This window comes from Cynocephalus volans, chromosome 11 (assembly GCF_027409185.1).
Source record: "Cynocephalus volans isolate mCynVol1 chromosome 11, mCynVol1.pri, whole genome shotgun sequence".
In the NCBI taxonomy this organism is placed as follows: Eukaryota; Metazoa; Chordata; class Mammalia; order Dermoptera; family Cynocephalidae; genus Cynocephalus; species Cynocephalus volans.
The window spans coordinates 119,611,004-119,628,424 of NC_084470.1; the positions used below are offsets into that span (position 1 = coordinate 119,611,004).

At 50.2% G+C, this 17,421-nt stretch overlaps 1 protein-coding gene and 1 pseudogene across 5 annotated transcripts in view; both read left to right on the forward strand.

The window, feature by feature from the left end:
* Window positions 1–16,996, forward strand: part of RAB7B (RAB7B, member RAS oncogene family) — a 32,037-nt gene extending 15,041 nt beyond the window's left edge. For 2 of the 5 annotated variants that reach the window (XM_063115120.1, XM_063115121.1), the window contains exons 5-6: window positions 1,943–2,068; window positions 4,994–5,915. In XM_063115120.1, coding sequence (XP_062971190.1) covers window positions 1,943–2,068; window positions 4,994–5,128 — 261 coding nt within the window. In that variant the 3' untranslated portion in view covers window positions 5,129–5,915. Of the gene's footprint in view, window positions 1–1,942; window positions 2,069–2,858; window positions 2,942–3,311; window positions 3,363–4,993; window positions 5,916–16,892 lie in introns of those variants that run through there. The other 3 variants (XM_063115122.1, XM_063115124.1, XM_063115123.1) reach the window with 3 other exon arrangements.
* LOC134391456 (5S ribosomal RNA) lies at window positions 10,151–10,268 on the forward strand (annotated as a pseudogene).
* Window positions 16,997–17,421: the final 425 nt, after the last annotated feature.

A 17,421-nucleotide genomic window follows, 5' to 3' on the forward strand; every position in this document is an offset into this window, starting at 1 on the left:
CCTCCTCCCCCAAATAATTAGACATCAGACTCAGTGGTACCAATTGTCTTTGGAAGTAACCTAAAAGCTGCCAAAGCATTTTGCAATCTAACATCCCCAAACTGTGATCAGCTGTTTGCATTTGGGTAATGATGTAATCATTCAGCCTTTGCTGAGTGGCTCATGTGTGGCAGGTCAAGAGTTAAAAAGGACCTGTCCCTGAGCTCAAGGAACCTGCAATCTAGTGGGAGAGACAGAAAAGGAGAAGTGCAGTTCTTGTGCAGTGCCCTGCAGAGGGCAGCTCAGATGCCGGAGAGGGCTGAGCTAGGGCTGCATCCAAGCTCTGCCTTCTCTCGGCTGTGTGATCTGGGGCAAGTAGCTGAACCTCTCTGAGCCCCAGTGTTCTTGTCCATAAAGTGGAGCTAATAACACCTATCTCACAAGGTTATTGAGAGGATGAGATGCGTCAATATATGATAAGATGTCTAACACAGGGCCTAGCCCATTGTAGGAGCTGTTCTTGGAATTCTACCCTGGGGAAGAAGGGTCAGCAGGAACCAGAATCTCTGCCCGGCAACAGGCCTCCTGCGTATGGGCCTGCTCAGCCAATTTGGAGGAAGGAAGTCCTCCCTTCCTGGCTAGTGTCTGCAATGTCCATCTTTCTTTGAAGGGACTGAAGAAGGAGCCAATGGCAGGAAGAAGCTCCTAGTTTAGGTATTAGGAAGGCAGCATAGTACAGTGAGCTCTAATTCCACCTGGCCTGTGTTCAAATACTGCTCAGTCCAAAATACTCTGAGCAAACTTTTTTACTCTCCAAGCCTCAGTTTCCTCATCTTTGAAATGGAGCTAACAATATTCACCTCATAGATTTATGTTGAGAACTTAAGAGATTACATGTGTAAAGTTACAGACATATGGAAGGTTCTTAATAAATAAGAGTGGTGGTCTGATAGCAATGATGGTGACGGTGGTGGGGATGTGACGATGGTGATGATGGTGGGAATGTGATCATGGTGACAATGGTGGGGATGTGATGATGGTGATGATGGTGGGGATGTGATGATGGTGATGTTGGTGGGGATGTGATGATGGTGACATTGGTGGGGATGTGATGATGGTGACGTTGGTGGGGATGTGATGATGGTGATGATGGTGGGGATGTGATGGTGGGATGTGATGATGGTGACGTTGGTGGGGATCTGATGATAATGATGGTGGTGGGATGTGATGATGGTGACGATGGGATGTGATGATCGTGATGGTGGTGGGGATGTGACGATGGTGATGATGGTGAGAATGTGATCATGGTGACAATGGTGGGGATGTGATGATGGTGGGATGTGATGATGGTGACGATGGTGGGGATGTGATGATGGTGACGATGGTGGGATGTGATGATGGTGAGATGTGATGATGGTGAGACGTGATGATGATGATGATGGTGGGATGTGATGGTGGTGGGATGTGATGATGGTGGGATGTGATGGTGGTGGGATGTGATGATGGTGGGATGTGATGATGGTGGGATGTGATGATGGTGGGATGTGATGATGGTGGGATGTGATGATGGTGGGATGTGATGATGGTGATGATGGTGATGATGGTGGGATGTGATGATGGTGGGATGTGATGGTGGTGATGATGGTGATGATGGTGGGATGTGATGGTGGTGGGATGTGATGATGGTGGGATGTGATGATGGTGGGATGTGATGATGGTGGGATGTGATGGTGGTGATGATGGTGATGATGGTGGGATGTGATGATGGTGGGATGTGATGGTGGTGATGATGGTGATGATGGCGGGATGTGATGGTGGTGGGATGTGATGATGGTGGGATGTGATGATGGTGGGATCTGATGATGGTGGGATCTGATGATGGTGATGATGGTGGTATGGTGGTAATGTGACAGTGGTGGTGATGGTAATACCAGAACAGTGATCATTTCTTCTTCTCATCCAGGTACCCCAGGAGGTAGCTCAAGGCTGGTGTAAAGAGAAGGATATTCCCTACTTTGAAGTCAGTGCCAAGAATGACATCAATGTGGTGCAAGCCTTCGAGATGCTGGCCAGTCGGGCTCTGTCGAGGGTGAGTTGCTGTGGTAGTAGCACCTGCCAAGACTGCCCCATGGGACGGGGGACCTCAGGAGCTTCCAGAGGAGAACATATTGGGTGCGGGTAGAGAGGTGGGTGGGACAGGATTGCTCATCATCCTAGTGAATTAGGTGCTGAATTGGCTCAACAGTACTCCTATTCTGGAACCACAGGGTGTGAGAGGTATAAAGCTGCCTTACAGTAGGGAGTCAGTGGTCCCTCAGTCTGCTGATCAAAATTCTTGGCAGAGTAGCTAAAAACTCAAGTCCTGTACCTCACCCTGGAGATTCTAGTTTGGTAAGGCTTGGGAAATGATGGTCTGGTCTAGTCCTCATTGGCGGGAGAGAAGCCCCATGATGCCAAGCATTTGTCAAAGTAGAATACCAAACATGACATCCTCCCATCAAAACAAGGAATAGGCGTAGACCCCGGGGTATGACGGTTCAACAGGCACATGCTGAGTGTGTCCTATGTGCCAGGCACTGTGCACGGCTCGGGGACCCTTGGTCTCATGACAGAAGCAGGTAGGCACGTGAGGGATTGTAATACGGCTATTTTGCGGTGGGGCAGGCCTTGGTGATGGGGCCCAGAGAGGGGACACACAGACGACCCACACGGTGGGAGAGGGCAGGGAAGGGGGAAGTGGGGAAGACCATGGAAGGCTGCCTGGAAGCGGTCACAGGGTTTAATGCCATCTGATGTGGAATTTGGAAGCTCAGGAGAGGGTCCGTGAGAGATGGGCACGGGGAGGGGCTCAGCTTGTTTTGTCATCCTCGCACATTTAGTTAAGGTGCGCTTCTTAGAAGAGGGAGAAGATCATCACGTCAATGATGTTAAGTTGAGAAAATGAGCAGATAAGGATGGGAGACTGGAGACTCCCCTTATCTGGAAGTGTCTGCCATCATGGTGGGTGACCGGCCTGTCTGGCCCTGCACTGCCAGCTGCCCTGGAGAGAAGGGCTCCCAGGAGAGAGGATGTCTCGCTGCAGAGAGGCACCAGCGACCTCTAGCGGCTGCGCAGGAAAGGCTTGAGCTGGCCCCTCACGCCTCAGGGCCTCAATCTCAGCATTTGCCCCCAGAGCCGAGCCTGTACTTCCCTCCAGCCTCCCGCCCTCGCTGTCTCTGCAGAGAAGCAGTGGGGTCCACCTCTTAGTGCACGGTCGGTCAAGAAGTGTGGCTTTACTACATAGTAAAGTTGGCTCCTAAAGCACAGACGTGCCTGCTTGTGTCATTCCCCAGGAACGCTGAGGTACACCGTTTGAGCTTGTATGGCAGTATATGATAAATGATCCTCCACTGCAGTGCAATGATTGCCAGATGTTCAGTCACAAGGCAGCTCCCATCGGCCCTGTATGAGTCTGCTTCTGTTGCTTATAACAAAATACCTGGAACTGAGTATCTTATAAAGAAGAACAGAATGTATTGCTTACAGTTTCTGAGGCTAGGAAGTCTGAAGTCCATCTGATGGAAGACGGTGGAAGCAGAGAGAGCAGAGAGAGAGCAAGAGAGAGACATAGCTCCTCATTCACTCTCTTTTTGAAGCCCTCAGAACCACGCCTCTGACCACCATTTTTAACCCATTCACTACTGCACGGTCCTACAATCCAATCACCTCTTCAAGGCTCCACTTTCCAATCACCATAATAGGATTTCCCACCCTCTTAACAGTCACAGTGGGGACCAAGTTTCTAATACATAAAAGTTGGGGGACACAATTCAAGCTTCAATGAGTTTTGTGGGGGACCTAATTCAATCCACGACAAGCCCACAGCCAGTGTCTGTGAATGGTTAGCTTCTGTTCTTCCTGGGGAAGGAGTGTCATTTATTCTTGAAATGTCCTGCCTACTATGTTGGGGTCAAATTATATCCTCCCTACTGTATCACTTTTATGATGTGGTGCTATTAGTAGATGGTAGCTTGTCTGCTTGGTTTTTTTTAAAACATCCTTTGTGGATTGAAAGAATGTCAATCCCAAAAGTGGGCAATCCCATGTCAGTGCCTCACATTGATGGAGGAGATTTACTAATCAGAGATCTGGAAGTCGCAGGTGTGGTATCTGCAATCAGACCAAACTGGATATGAATCCTGTCCTGGTTCTTTCAGGTGGACTCCTGGGCAAGACATATGACTTATGTGAGCCTCAGTTTCCTCATCTGTAAAATGAAAATAATTCAGGTCTATAAACATTTCTTGACTTGTCAGGCTAGAGCTGGAGATTCAGACCTCAGGGCACGTAAGGTCATTAAGACATCTGCAATGGACTGTCATGGGGCAAAGTAAGAGCTGCAGGGGGATGTGAGTAAGGTACGGGGGGACTCAGAGGCGAGGGTGGGCCAGGATGCCTCCCTGCAGAAGTGGTGTGAGAACAGGATTTTGAAAGGCAGTTTGCAGTTATCAGATGGCCATGGTAGGCCATTGGGGTGTGAGGAGGGGAAGAAAGGCAAAGAGAAGGAAAGGCCAGAGGCCCAGTTGTGAACCCGCGGGGCTCCTGTGAGAAACCAACTGTGGGTTGTGTTTGCAAGAGAAGGAAATACACAAGGCACGGAGGGATGTGAGGGTGTGGGGTCATGGTGGGCAATGAAGCCAACAAGGTCACAAAGTCCTCGTGAGCCCCAACCAGGGGTTCAGATGTCACATGTGGAGCCGTGGCTTCCAGAACGTGCTGCTGGACACCCAGGGCACTCAGGGGCTTTCCCTGGACCTTGAAGCCCAACAGGATGCATCTTGCTGCAATGTCTATATTACTCAGAAAATTTGGAGGAGAACCGTTTTCACATTAAAACAAACATATTTACTAGGGCATAGAATGTAAAATTTGTGTGGATTTTTAAGGTGAAAGAGGAGCTTGCAAATATATTTTCTGCAGTCAAAGAAGAGTTTTCAAAGACATTTCGTACACGGACCTTTCTCCTCCTTCTCAGGGAGGTTGCGTGCTCTTGCACACCAGCCCAGGTGTTTTGAGAGGAAGATGTGGAAGGAGCTGCTGCAATAATGAGGGAGCCCGACACTGGGGCGGTGATTGCTGGGGCTCTGAAGTCGGACAGATCCAGCTGTAAATCTGGACTCAACCCCTTACTCACTGTGTGTCTTTGAGCAAGTCATGCAGCCTCCCTAAGCCACCACTTCTCTACTTTTATCATACAAATAATAATTGTCGTGAGGGTTAAATAAAATATCATAGCACAGAGAAGGCATCAAATAAAAGGTAGCTGTTTTTAAAAGGGAGCTACTTTCAGCAGGGGGGCTTCATGCTGCAGAGAGGATGGGCTCGGTGAGTGATTATGAGGTTACAGCAATAGTCTAGGCATGAGAGGACGGAGCTGGCAAGGAGGGGATGGATGGATTAAAGAGACTCGGAAGTAGAACCGCTGGGGTTGATGGTGGCCAAATGTAGGAGAGAAGGAAACAGGAGCAGTTTAGGTTTATGTCCAGGTTTCTAGCTTGACAAATGGAGAGACAATGTATTAGTGATGCCATGAGCCAAGGTAGGGAACAGAGGAGAAAGCAGGGGCTTATGTGAAAAAGGGGTGGAGAAATCCATTTGGGCACATTGCATTCGAGGTTCCTCGAGACACCCGGTAGAAACGTGGGTTCTGCAGTGAGCTCTGGGCTAGAACTAGCAATATTTGAGTCACCTAGGAGGTGCTCAACTAACATTCTAAAAGAAACGAAGGTAGGTTATTTTAGTGTACCAATTTGGCCACATTCAAGGATTAGGGTATTTACTTATTTTAAAATATGATTAAGAATACCCTCATAATTAAAGAAGAGCCACTCACCTGCTTTGGGGGATTTGGAATGATGGAATTTTGCTCTTAGAAAGTTAGCATTACCGTCCTGCTATTCAAGCCCAGCTCCAGTGGCATGGGATGTGGCATGCAGGCCCAGTCCTTTTGCATTAGTTGGAGAAAAACAAAATTGCCACATCCAGCAGGGAAGTGGGCTGAAGTGGAATTGCAGCACCTTTATGAAGTCCTCAGGATGCAGGACCCAAAGGCAGGGCCACTGAGGTGACCAGGCTGGGGTACGGTGGGGAGTACTCCCACAGTCGCACCCCCACTGAAATAATGTGTGCATCAGAATAGCACTATGACTTTGCAGTTAGACGTACACAACACCAAGAGGACCAGGGCCTGGAGAAAGGAATTCCACAGGAAGCCTAATATTGGCCTGCAGGTTTCTTGGAGGTTTTTCAAGAAATCTGAGGGGCAAGGTAATGCCATTATCTAGGGACAATGATGTCATGAATGGGAAGAGCTCATAGTTGACTTGGACCTGGGGCAGGGTGGAGTGGGGCGTGGATGTTATTAGGAGAACACTGGTGCGAAAACCTCAGGGTTTGCCAGGGCAGTGTGTGAGGAGGTGTCTCACACCTACCCGAGACAGCATTTGGTTTGTCCCTAAAGTGCAGAGGAGTTCAGAAAGCCCTGCAGCTGTGCTGCACACCTCCCCAAGGGCTGGCTTCTGTGGACAAGGGCACAGGAGGAACAGGATTCTATTTCTGTGAAGCTCAGGGCTCTGGGGTCCCAGCTGGACCTTGAGTGATATGAGATTGGGCCACATTCAGGGTGATAAATCTACAGACCCTGCCCCCTGAGTCCAAAAGACCCAATTAGGAAAGTTCTCAATCTCAGCCAAGGTCTCCTTGGCTTTCATGATAAGAGAGCAGACTCAGAAAGTACCAAATAACAAGAGAATCCTTTCAAAAGCCTGTCTCGCTAGGAGAGATGGATCAGTCAGTATAAAAGGGAACTTAAATAGTGATGCTCTACTCTTCTTTGTCCGTCACTGAAAGGTTCACAGATGTCAGACTGTAACTAAAATTAGCCCAGTGGATTGAGGGGGTCCTACCCAGCAGAAAAAGCCAACTGGAGAACTGGCTGGTTCTCAGGCCAGAGCCCGTGCCATGCGCCGGCCTGGGCAGTGCTGGGGATGAGACGCCACTCGGGCCACATCTGCCCTCAGGCACCTCTGGTGAGGCCTCCCTGTTCTCTCAAAGTGAGAGCTGGGAAGCCCTGGTGTGCCCTGGGGACAAGTCTACGAGCATTGGCCTAGGATCCTACCTAGTGAAGAGCGGAGATCGAGGTGACGCATGGGGACATCCCTGGAGCTTCCAGGGGTAAAGACCTTCATTTAGAGAGCACAGACTGTCCTCCAACCTGGCACTAATCCTTACTATTAATATATATATGTTAATATATAGTGTTACATGTTAATATATATTAGAATTTTATTTAATATATGTGTATATTTGTATATATGTTTGTATATACACATATATATATATCAAATAAAATTTTAATTTGCTGAGAGATTGTCAAGGACCATCATCTAGGCTGACTAAGGGCAGCTGGTGCTCTGCTGGCCCCGAGACCCTACCAGGGAGGGGTGAGAAGTGGGGGCTTTCCAAAAAACAAACTCTGTGAAAAGGGCTGGATCCCGGGCCAGCACCACGAGCTCTGTGCCCTCAAGGTAAATCACTGCTTGCTCTGGCAGCAGAAGTGAGTGATGGGGTATCAGGGGACCTTCTCATGTGTCTTGGAGGGCCACCATCATCAGGGTGCAGCAGGCAGGGCCTGACACCACCTCCTGAGGTCTGGGGTCATGGGCGTTAAAGGTTTGGGTGATGTTCACCAGCTGGATGCCCAGCCTGTGCCTGGGAGCTGTGGAGGAGACAAAATCAGAGAGAATGCACGACCCCTGTCCCTGGAAGTTGAGACAGACCACCAGTTCATTTTGCATGACACACAGGAGGCTCCGCTCCTGCTCAGGTCCCTGCCGATGTGGCACGAGCCACTTACACACAGAGGGAGTGCTTGCTTGCTCGTTCTTGTACACACTGCACTAGCTGTGGGGGGCAGTGTGAATGCTGCTGAGCTCTGTGACTCGTGAAGGCCACGCAGAGTGGAGAGATGGGACCCCATCAAGAAGAAATCCTCCAGCCTGTAGAACCCGTCTCCTTGAGGAGGGACCCCTCCCCCACCCCACCCTGACCTCTGAACCAAGGGAGGCAGGTCCTTGGTGAAAAATGGAGCCGGCTGGGTGGGGAGAGGCTTGCAGAGACAGGAGAGTGTGGAAGGCGGGCAGAGAAGTAACATCGAGTCTATTTTGGCTCCCTGGACATGGGAGGGACGGAGAACTGACTGGGCCTTTCCAGGAGCCCTGTGGGCGGAGGTTGGAGGTGGACAAGGTGCAGAGAGGTTGGGGGTATTGGGATGTGTGTGAGGAGAGGTCTCCAGCAGAATGTGACTGTCTCTGCCTGAGCCCAAACCTCACCTCAGTTGTCTACTCTGGAGAATGGAAAGTTATGGAACCTGATCAGAGATCAGGAGAACTGGGCCCCTAATCCAGCCACCAAACTATTCTGGGCTCCCAAGAAGAGGCTGAAGGGGAAGGTGGAAAAGGAGGAGGGGGAGGATGACCAGTGGCTTCCCACTCAGGGCCTCAGTTTCCCAGCAGTGCAATGGGGAGGAAACACAAAGCCCAGTTTCCATGGGCCATTCCGAAGCAGAGGGCAGGCGGAGCTCTTTGCTCCTCAGCGACATGAGCGCTGACTTCTTTTTTCCTTCCCCAGTATCGAAGCATCTTAGAGAATCACCTCACAGACTCCGTCAAGCTCTCGCCAGATCAGTCACAGAGCAGATGCTGCTGATTTCCAGACGCGCATTCTGGACACCAGAGACAGGGCCTGCCCCAGCCTGGTCATCCCAGCCTGAGGGTAGATGACGATCCCACACCAGCCACACTGCCTGCCCACGCTCAGCCCAGGTGCCTAGGCTCTACAGCCAGAGCCCTTGACCCCGTCACCGGCCCCAGAATCAGAGGGCAGCCCTTCTGGGGAGAGGCCCTCAGGGGCCTGGAGGAAGCCTGGAAGTCACAGCCAAATCCTGGCCCTAGGGAAAGTCACCATTCCCTTAATGGCTCCAGCTTTCCTGCCACCTGTTCTACCCAACACACTCCTGTTCCGGAGCACACATCTCTGCAGACGACAGGCCCCTGTCTCTAGAGTCTTGTTATATTTTCCTGGGAACTGACCTTCCTCACCCCTCCCATCTCACACCCCCAAAGCCACAGGCACAGCTTTGGACGATGGTGCACCTCGGCCTTCCTTGTAACCGGGCCAAGGAGTGGCCTGCCTCAACTCCTGACTGAAGCCCTTCAGGCCTGAGACCCCCTCCCCACCCTGCTCCATCCAGAAGAGGGGACTGAGGGAGCACAGGAGAAGCCCCGGGGACTCGGCCCATTCCTCCTCCCTGGGTGCTCAGGCAACTCACAGAAATCTCTGAGCCTCAGTTTGTTCATTTCTCAAATGGTGATGTGTGTCCTGCCCTTATCAGAGTGTGGTGTTCAGGACCAGAAGCTACACTTAAATCTCAGTTGCTGCTGCCTGTGCGCATTTGTTTACTCCTTCAACAAGTATTTTGGGGTATCTATTATGTTTATCACTGTGGTCCAGTGGCAAACGAAACAGATAAGGACCCTGCTGACCTGGAGTCTACATCTGGTGAGGGAGAGAGGCAGTAGACTCAGAATTCATATGAATATCTTCAAATAGCTGGTAAGTGCTATGAACAAAGTGAGACAGGGTAATGGGATAGAGAGATAGGGGCTGGGATGAGGTGCTATCTTAAACAAAGTGGTCCAACAGAGCTTCCCTGAGGAGGTGACATTTGTCCTGAGGGCTAGAGAATGAGAAGGCAGCTGCCACTTGAGAGCCGGAGGAACATTCCAGGGAGAAGGAGCAGCAAGGAACAAGGCTCTGAGGCAAGGACGAGCTTGCTGCATTCCAGGAACAGTGAAAGGACATTCATTTACTCAAGGAATTAAAACTGCTGTCCCAAAGCAAAAAGAATCGGTCCCCTGGATGGCTCCCTGATGCTCTGCTGACTGGCCACCAGAGGGCAGCAGTGCTCCTTCTCTTCCAGCCTGAGCAGAAAGTGGAGGCTTACGGACATCTGAAGAGCTGGCGTTTTTGTCCTGTGGATGCCCAAAGCTTGGTCACAGGCTCTGGGTATGTTCAGCCCTTCCAGACATGTGCGGCAGGAGAATCCCAATTTCTCAAGCCTAGTAAGAAATGGGTTTACAGTTGTACCACCTTGAGCATGCCCGATCTCGTCGATCTCTGAAGCTAAGCAGGGTCGGGCCTGATTAGTACTTGGATGGGAGACCACCTGGGAATACCAGGTGCTGTAGGGAAAGGCTGGCCGGTTAGCTCAGTTGGTTAGAGCATAGCCTTGTAACCGCAAGGTCAAGGGTTTGGATCCCCATATTGGCCAGCCACCAAAAAAGAAAAAAGAAACAAGCAGAAGATGCACCATACATGATGAAGGCAAGAAATCAACACTAGTGACAAATACCAGAATAAGGCGGCAGGAGAGCTCAGCACAGTGGACAAGATCTCAGGGTCTCCTATGGCCAAGTCCATGGCCACACAGAGGTCTCCTGTCTACAGAGATGAATCCTTTCCTGAGTTCCAGGCAGAGCTGGGGATGTTAGCCTATGACTGCCAGCTGTCATCTGATTCAAGATATGCTAGAGGTAGGGGAGTTGGGGGGAACAGCAAGGGGGCTTGGGGAGCCCCTTCTCCCTCTGCCTCACTCTGGAGTATGAGCTGGTTCATCCTGGGTGGCAGCTTGGAGCCAGCACAGGAGCAAGGTGGGCCCGGGCCACACCTCTATCTGTGACCTTCAGAGCTCCCAGCAACAAATGACATGCCCTCACAGGGATGGCCTTTTGCAGGTCACACAGGCTCTCCTGTGGGAGTCAGTCAGACCACGGAGTGGACGTGTCGTGTGTGGCTGTGTGTGAAGCCACTTTGCCCTGCAATGGACATTGGACCATTTCTAAATGTGCACAACAAATAATAAATGTGGGCTTTGTTTTTTATCCTTTGTGCTATTTAGTTTTTTAAATTAAAAAAAAAAACCACATCTACACAGTTCAAAATGCAAAAGATACTAAAGGACAGACAACGAAATGTAAACTAGGACTGGCTACGTAATTGGCAGGGCCCAGCGCAAAATGAAAACTCCAGGACCCCTGTTCAAAAATAAGTAAGCATTTCAACACAGCAACAGAGCCTTAAATCAAGGGTGGGCCTTCCTGTGGGCAGGTCACCCATCCACACAGTCAGTCCCAAACAATGAGTTCTCAGTGCCCTCCAGAAAGACAGAGCCCCGGCCAGACCTACCTGGGCCGTAGCACACCACAGCTTGAGGGCAAAGATTCTGCACTTGCAGAGCCGGAGCCACGCTAAGATTCAATCCTAGGCCCAAGCTGCACATTGTACACCTTTTTCAGAGTCAGGAGGCAGGACAGCATGTTCCAGAGAGGGCAGTGGAGGACTTGGTGGGGCGAGGACTCGCAGCATCCACCCTATCACAACTGAGGGACACACCTACCAATCCCCAGGGCAGAGAGACCTGAGCTGACAGTCAGGACTACAAAGAGGCCCTCCCTGTGAACCCCCACCCTGCTACAGAGTCTGAGACTGGCTCTCAGTACCCACGCCTGTAGGCACAAGGACTGGCAGAGGGAGGCATCATCTGGGGGCTGTGACTTCAGGCTGGGCCGAGTGGCACCCACTGGAGCCTGGATGGGGGTTGTGGCAACACTTCTCAGGGGCCCCTTTGTCACATCCCTTCAGAGAGGAGGACCCAGATTAACAAGACTGCTCTGGCTCAGGCTGCTCCTGTCCCTGCCACAGCCCTGTCTGAGGGGCAGCTCCAGGCCACTGCTGAATAACAGAGAGAATCCAGGCCAGGGTTCTGGGTGGCAAATGCCCTTGAAGCTTAGGAAAAAAACAAAACCAAATCTTATCACCAAATAAACCTGGGCTGGGTCGGCTGGGTGCCAACTGCCCAAGGGATTTTGGGACATGGACTGTTTCTGCTGTTAGCTCCCAGTCAGCAGAGGTCTCGGACCCTCACTGCCCGTGTGGGGGTCTGCCCTGTCCACCAGCCACAGACAGCTCCTCTACCTGTTCCCGACAGTCAGGCATGTGGTGGGCCTTGTTCCCAGGAGTACATAGTCCAGTGGGGACCACTGAACACCATGCCGGCAGCAACATTGGAAACTGAGACATGAGTGACAGGCACAGCTGTGACAGTGGAGACTCCTCTAGGACGTGTGCTAGGGACAAGGGGCCAGGCCAGGTGGGAAGTTTAGCTCATGTGGAGGGCAACGGCCTGTACCAGGATTGTGTGTGTGTGTGCACATGCGTGCAGTGTGGTATGTTCAGTGTAATATGTGGAGGTGTGGTGTGGGTGTTGGTGTGAATGTGGGGTGTGTGTGTGCATGTGTGGTGTGCGTGTGTTGTGTGTGTGATAGGTGTGGGGGGTACGGGTGTGTGGTGTTGTGTGCATGGATGTGTGGTGTGTGCATGTGTAGCATGGTGTGTGGTGTGTGGTGTATGTGTATGTGTGTATGGTGTCTGTGTGCGTGTGTGTGCATGTGTGGTATGGTGTGTTTGTGTATGGCATGGTGTGTGGTGCATGTGTGGCATGGTGTGTGTGTGTGCATGTGGTGTGGTATGTGTGTGCGTGTGTGTGCGCGTGTGTGGTGTGGTGTGTGTGCGCGTGTGTGGTGTGGTGTGTGTGCATGTGGTGTGGTGTGTGTGTGCGTGTGTGGTGTGGTGTGTGTGCATGTGGTGTGGTGTGTGTGTGCGTGTGTGGTGTGGTGTGTGCATATGGTGTGGTGTGTGTGTGTGTGGTGTGGTGTGTGCATGTGTGGCATGGTATGTGTTGTGTGTGTGTGGTGTGTGTGTGGTGTGGTGTGTGCATGTGTGGTATGGTGTGTGGTGTGTGTGCATGTCTGCTGTGTGTGTGAATGTGTGGTGTGTGTACATAAGTGTGGTGTGTGCATCTATGGCATGGTGTGTGTATGTGTGATGTGTGCATGTGTGTGGATGTGTGGTGTCGTGTGTGCATGTGTGGTATGTGTATGTATGTGTGGCATGTGTATGTATGTGGCACGTATGTATGTATATGTGGCATTTGTGTATGTATGTGGGGTGTGCGGTGTGTATATGTATGTGCGGCATGTGCATATGTATGTGGCGTGTGTGTAAGTATGTGTGTTGTGTGTGTGTGTGTGGCATGTGTGTATGTATGTGGCGTGTGTGTATATGTGGTGTGTGTGGGTGGATGGGTGTGGGTGTGGCATGTGTGTATGTATGTGGTGTGTGTGTGTGTGGTGTGTGTGCATGTGGCGTGTGTGTACATATGTGTGGTGTGTGTGCGCTGTGTGTGTATGTGGCGTGTGCATATGTATGTGTGGTGTGTGTGTGCGTGTGGGCTGAGAAGGCAGAAGGTGGACTTCCCGTGTTGCCGCAGGGAAGGGTAGTGACAACGAGCTGGTACGACGGAGGTGCGGGGGACAGTAACCTGCCAAGGGCCTGCCTTGCATCCACGAGCCCCAGAGCAGCGCAGGAGGAGGGGAGCCTCAGTGCTGAGACGAGAGGGCTGCGGAGGCCTCTCCCTGCCTCTCACACCTTATCTGGGATCCACTCCCTTCCGCCTTCCCCTCTGCTCCCGCGCTCCGGACGCTCAGTCCATCTGCCTAGACCACGCTCTGCCCGGCCCTGCCCGGCCCGGCCCACCCTCTGCCTCTTTCCCGACCACTCCACACAGCAGCACCCGTGGGGTCCCTGAGAACAACCCCCTTCCTGCGGTCCACGAGACCCCAATGTGGGCCACCGCCTGTGCCTGTGCGACAGGTCTCAGCTCCCTCAGCGCTGGAAACGGAAGAGCTCTTCCCACCCACCCCCCCACCCCCCGGGCTCCTCCAAGCCACACCCCCCCCCCCGGCTCCTCCCAGCCGCCGCCCCCCCCCCCCCCCGGGATCCTCCCAGCCCCCTGGGCTGTCCCTGGGCTGCCTGCCCTGACGGAGTGGTCACCTCTGCCGGACACCTGCCCCTCTCTGGCCCTTTACTTGGCCAACTCCTCCTTAGCTACTAGTTATCAGCTAAATATCACTTCCTCCCGTTAGCCCTCACTGACCCCCAGACCAGGTTAGGGGCCCGCCGCGTGTCCCCGCAGCCCCCATTCCCCCTCACAGGGCCAGAATGTCAGCCCCACTAGGTGGAAGTGCCACTGGGCAGTGTCCTGGGTTTGACTTACCAACTTCTCATCTCCCCTGTGCCCTGCAATGCCTGACAAGCAGCTGGCACTCAGTAAGTATTTTTGAATGAATAGCGCCTCAATACTTCATCACGACTGTTCACCCGCTCTTAGACTGTAGTCTCCTTGAAGGCAGGCCCTGTTTTGACTCATTTTAACCCCAGCACTCAGCATAGAGATTGGCACACTGTAGGGGATAAATATATATTACTGGACTACAATAGAACACCACACAGCTATTTTTAAAAAGAATGTGGTTGGCTCTGTTAGAGCATGGTGTTACAACACCAAGGTCAAGGGTTTGGATCCGCATGCCAGTCAGCTGCCAAAAATAAATAAATAAGCAACAAATAAAAATTTAAAAGAATGATGAAATGTTCCATGCGATGGCACAGAATCGATATCCAAGACACATCATTATGTGAAAGGCAACAGCAGAATCATGTGTATAATATACTATCTTTTCTAGGATAAGAGGCTGAAATAAGACTTTATATTCATTTTTGCTTGTACATAAAGAAAACTCTGGAAGGATACACATGAAGTTAATAAAAGTGGCTGCCATTCCTAGGAGGGACCAAGCAAATGGGAGTCAGTAGGGGGAGCAAGTCTCTTCCTCATACAATTTTACACTTTGAATTTCCAGCTCTTTGAGTGTATGACCCAGTCAAACATTTTAAAGAAGGAAAATACAAACTGGTGGCAGGAAGGGAGGGAGAGAGGAAGGAAGAACTCAGGGCGAGGGGCGGGATTCCAACCAAGACCTAGCTGCCTCCCATTAGCTACATCACAAGGCCTTGGATCCAAGGCTGACAAATTTGGATTCTGCAGCAGGAGAGGGACACAGGCCTAAAAAATCTCCCAAGCCCACGTGCTCTGGCAAAGGTGTCAAATCTCCCAGGTGGGGAGAGATTGCCTTGATTTTTCTTAGTTTTCCATTGTTGGAGACGCAGCCAGTTTTCCTCCAGGATGTCAGTCAATAGCAGCAAGGGGTCCCAGCCTTGAAGCTCAGCTCTAGAGATAAACTGTGAAGTGTGTGCACTACTCTGTAAATTACCATGTAAATGACTATCCTCGGGGTAGATGTTTCCCAAGGTTAGTTGACAGCTGGAGCCCCATTTCCTAAGTCCAACACTGGCCCCTCAAAAGACCCCCCTCCACCGTATAGGCTGCAAGGTGGACTGGCACAACAATGTTGGCTGTGTTGAGTGCAAGATACAACAAACAGGTCCTCGGGCCCTGCAGCTCCACCCCCACACACAGCCCTGTCGGGTGCATCAAAGGACATGACCAGGAATTTTCTTTGTAGCATTGCTTGTAATAGCAAGAAAAGAAAAAAACTGGAAATGACCTAGACGTCCTTCTACAGGAATTGGATAAATAAAATGTGGTATATTCAAACAATGGAATTTTGCAGCAGCAGAAATAAATAAACTAAAGCCACATACATCAACTGGGTGAATCTCAGAAGCACGTGGAAGATAGCAAGCCATGGAAGAAGACATACTGTGTAATATTTATATCAAGTTTGAAACCAAACAAAACTAAATGGTTTATCTTTACCCATGTTTACGAGAAACACATGTGTTAAAACAACCAAAAACATTTAAAAAAGGAAATGATGAGCCCAAGATTTAGACAGTGGTTACCTTGGAGGGGAGGTCAAGGCGGGGTGGGTGGGGGCAGGGAAGCATAGGGTTGCAATAGGGGAGAGGCACACAGGCAACTGGACAATGTTGGAAATGGTCTGTCTCTCCAGTTGGATTGTGAGGTCACGGGCAATCATTTTATTATTATGCTTTATATCTTAGACATATGTTTATATGTATTCTTTTTTATGACTCAAATATTCCAATTTAAAATTTTAAACCTAGGCTTCAGAGTCAGGCAGTCCTGAGTTTGAATACTGTCTATCTCTTTCATAGCTGAGTGAGGTTGGCATGTCACTTAACCTCTCAGAGAGGCAATGTGCCTAGCACATAGTAGATGCTCAATAAACAGTGGTTATTATTCAGTCAAGAACTGTTACAGGGGCGTTTGTTTTAAATCTGTTTGTGAATTCAGGCATAGGACTCTGGGATCCCCATTGTAGCCAAGGGTGCAATAAATAAGAGCAGAATGAATGAATGAACAAATGAAAAAATTCATAAATTCTTTTCCTACCTCCTCTGAATTCATCTCCTCCTCTGAATGACCCCTGGGACTCAAATCATCTCGTCAGCATTGTGGTCACTTAAAACAAAGCTTAAAATACAATTCTTACCCCTACTTAGAGTCTCTGCAAGCAGGTAGTTGACAAGCTTAGCCTCAGCAAGATTGTGTCTCCACCCTCCAAAGTGGGCCAAAGATCCCTGCAGGAGGAACTCCCTGTGTCTTCCCTGCCCCCACAGCATCTGGAACGGTTCTGAGCCCATGACAGCTGCTCATGAAGGACGCTGCCCTTGGGAGAAGATACCATCAGTCGTTAGGGAACTCCCCAGACATTTACAGCCTTGGATCTGCCACTCTTGAATCTGTAGGAGTTTGCCTTGACTTTCAAGTCTCTCAGCAACATTTGTCATACATAGAATGACAGCCCATGATTAGAAGAAATTAAATGGATTTCCAAACCCTGAAAATAGAAAAGACTGATATTTTTAGACCTTCTGAGAATCTCTGCCGGTTTCTGATTTTTTCTCTCTTTTTCTTTTTATATTTCAAGGTAGGTCTGGGCGAGGGAATTACCTTTGGAATCACCTTTGGAATCATGAACAGAGGAGTTTATTTGAAGTCAGATCACCTTAAGAAAGCTTCTGTTTGAACTTGAGCCAGACTCATCATTTCTAGTCCTAGTTTTCTCCTCTGTAAAATGGAGTAATTATTTCTTGCTTACTTCACAAGGATGATGGAAAGATAAAATAAAATCATGAATATGTCAGTGATTTGAAAATGATAAAGTTCTTCATAACATGGAGTAAAGAAAGAGTACTGGATTTGGAGTCAAGATACCTAGGTTGTTTGTTTGTATTGTTTTAAGTTACCAAATATGTATTGAGGTTTATTACAAACGAGGCACTGTTCTGAGCCCTACAAATGTTAACTTACTTAGTCCTCACAACAGTCCTACGAACTAGGTGTTGTATTATCATTCCCATTAGGCGGACGGGGAAACTAGGGCACAGACAAGTCAATTAACTTGCCCTGGACAGTTAGTATGCAGCAAAGCTGAGGTCCAAACGCAGGCAGTCAGG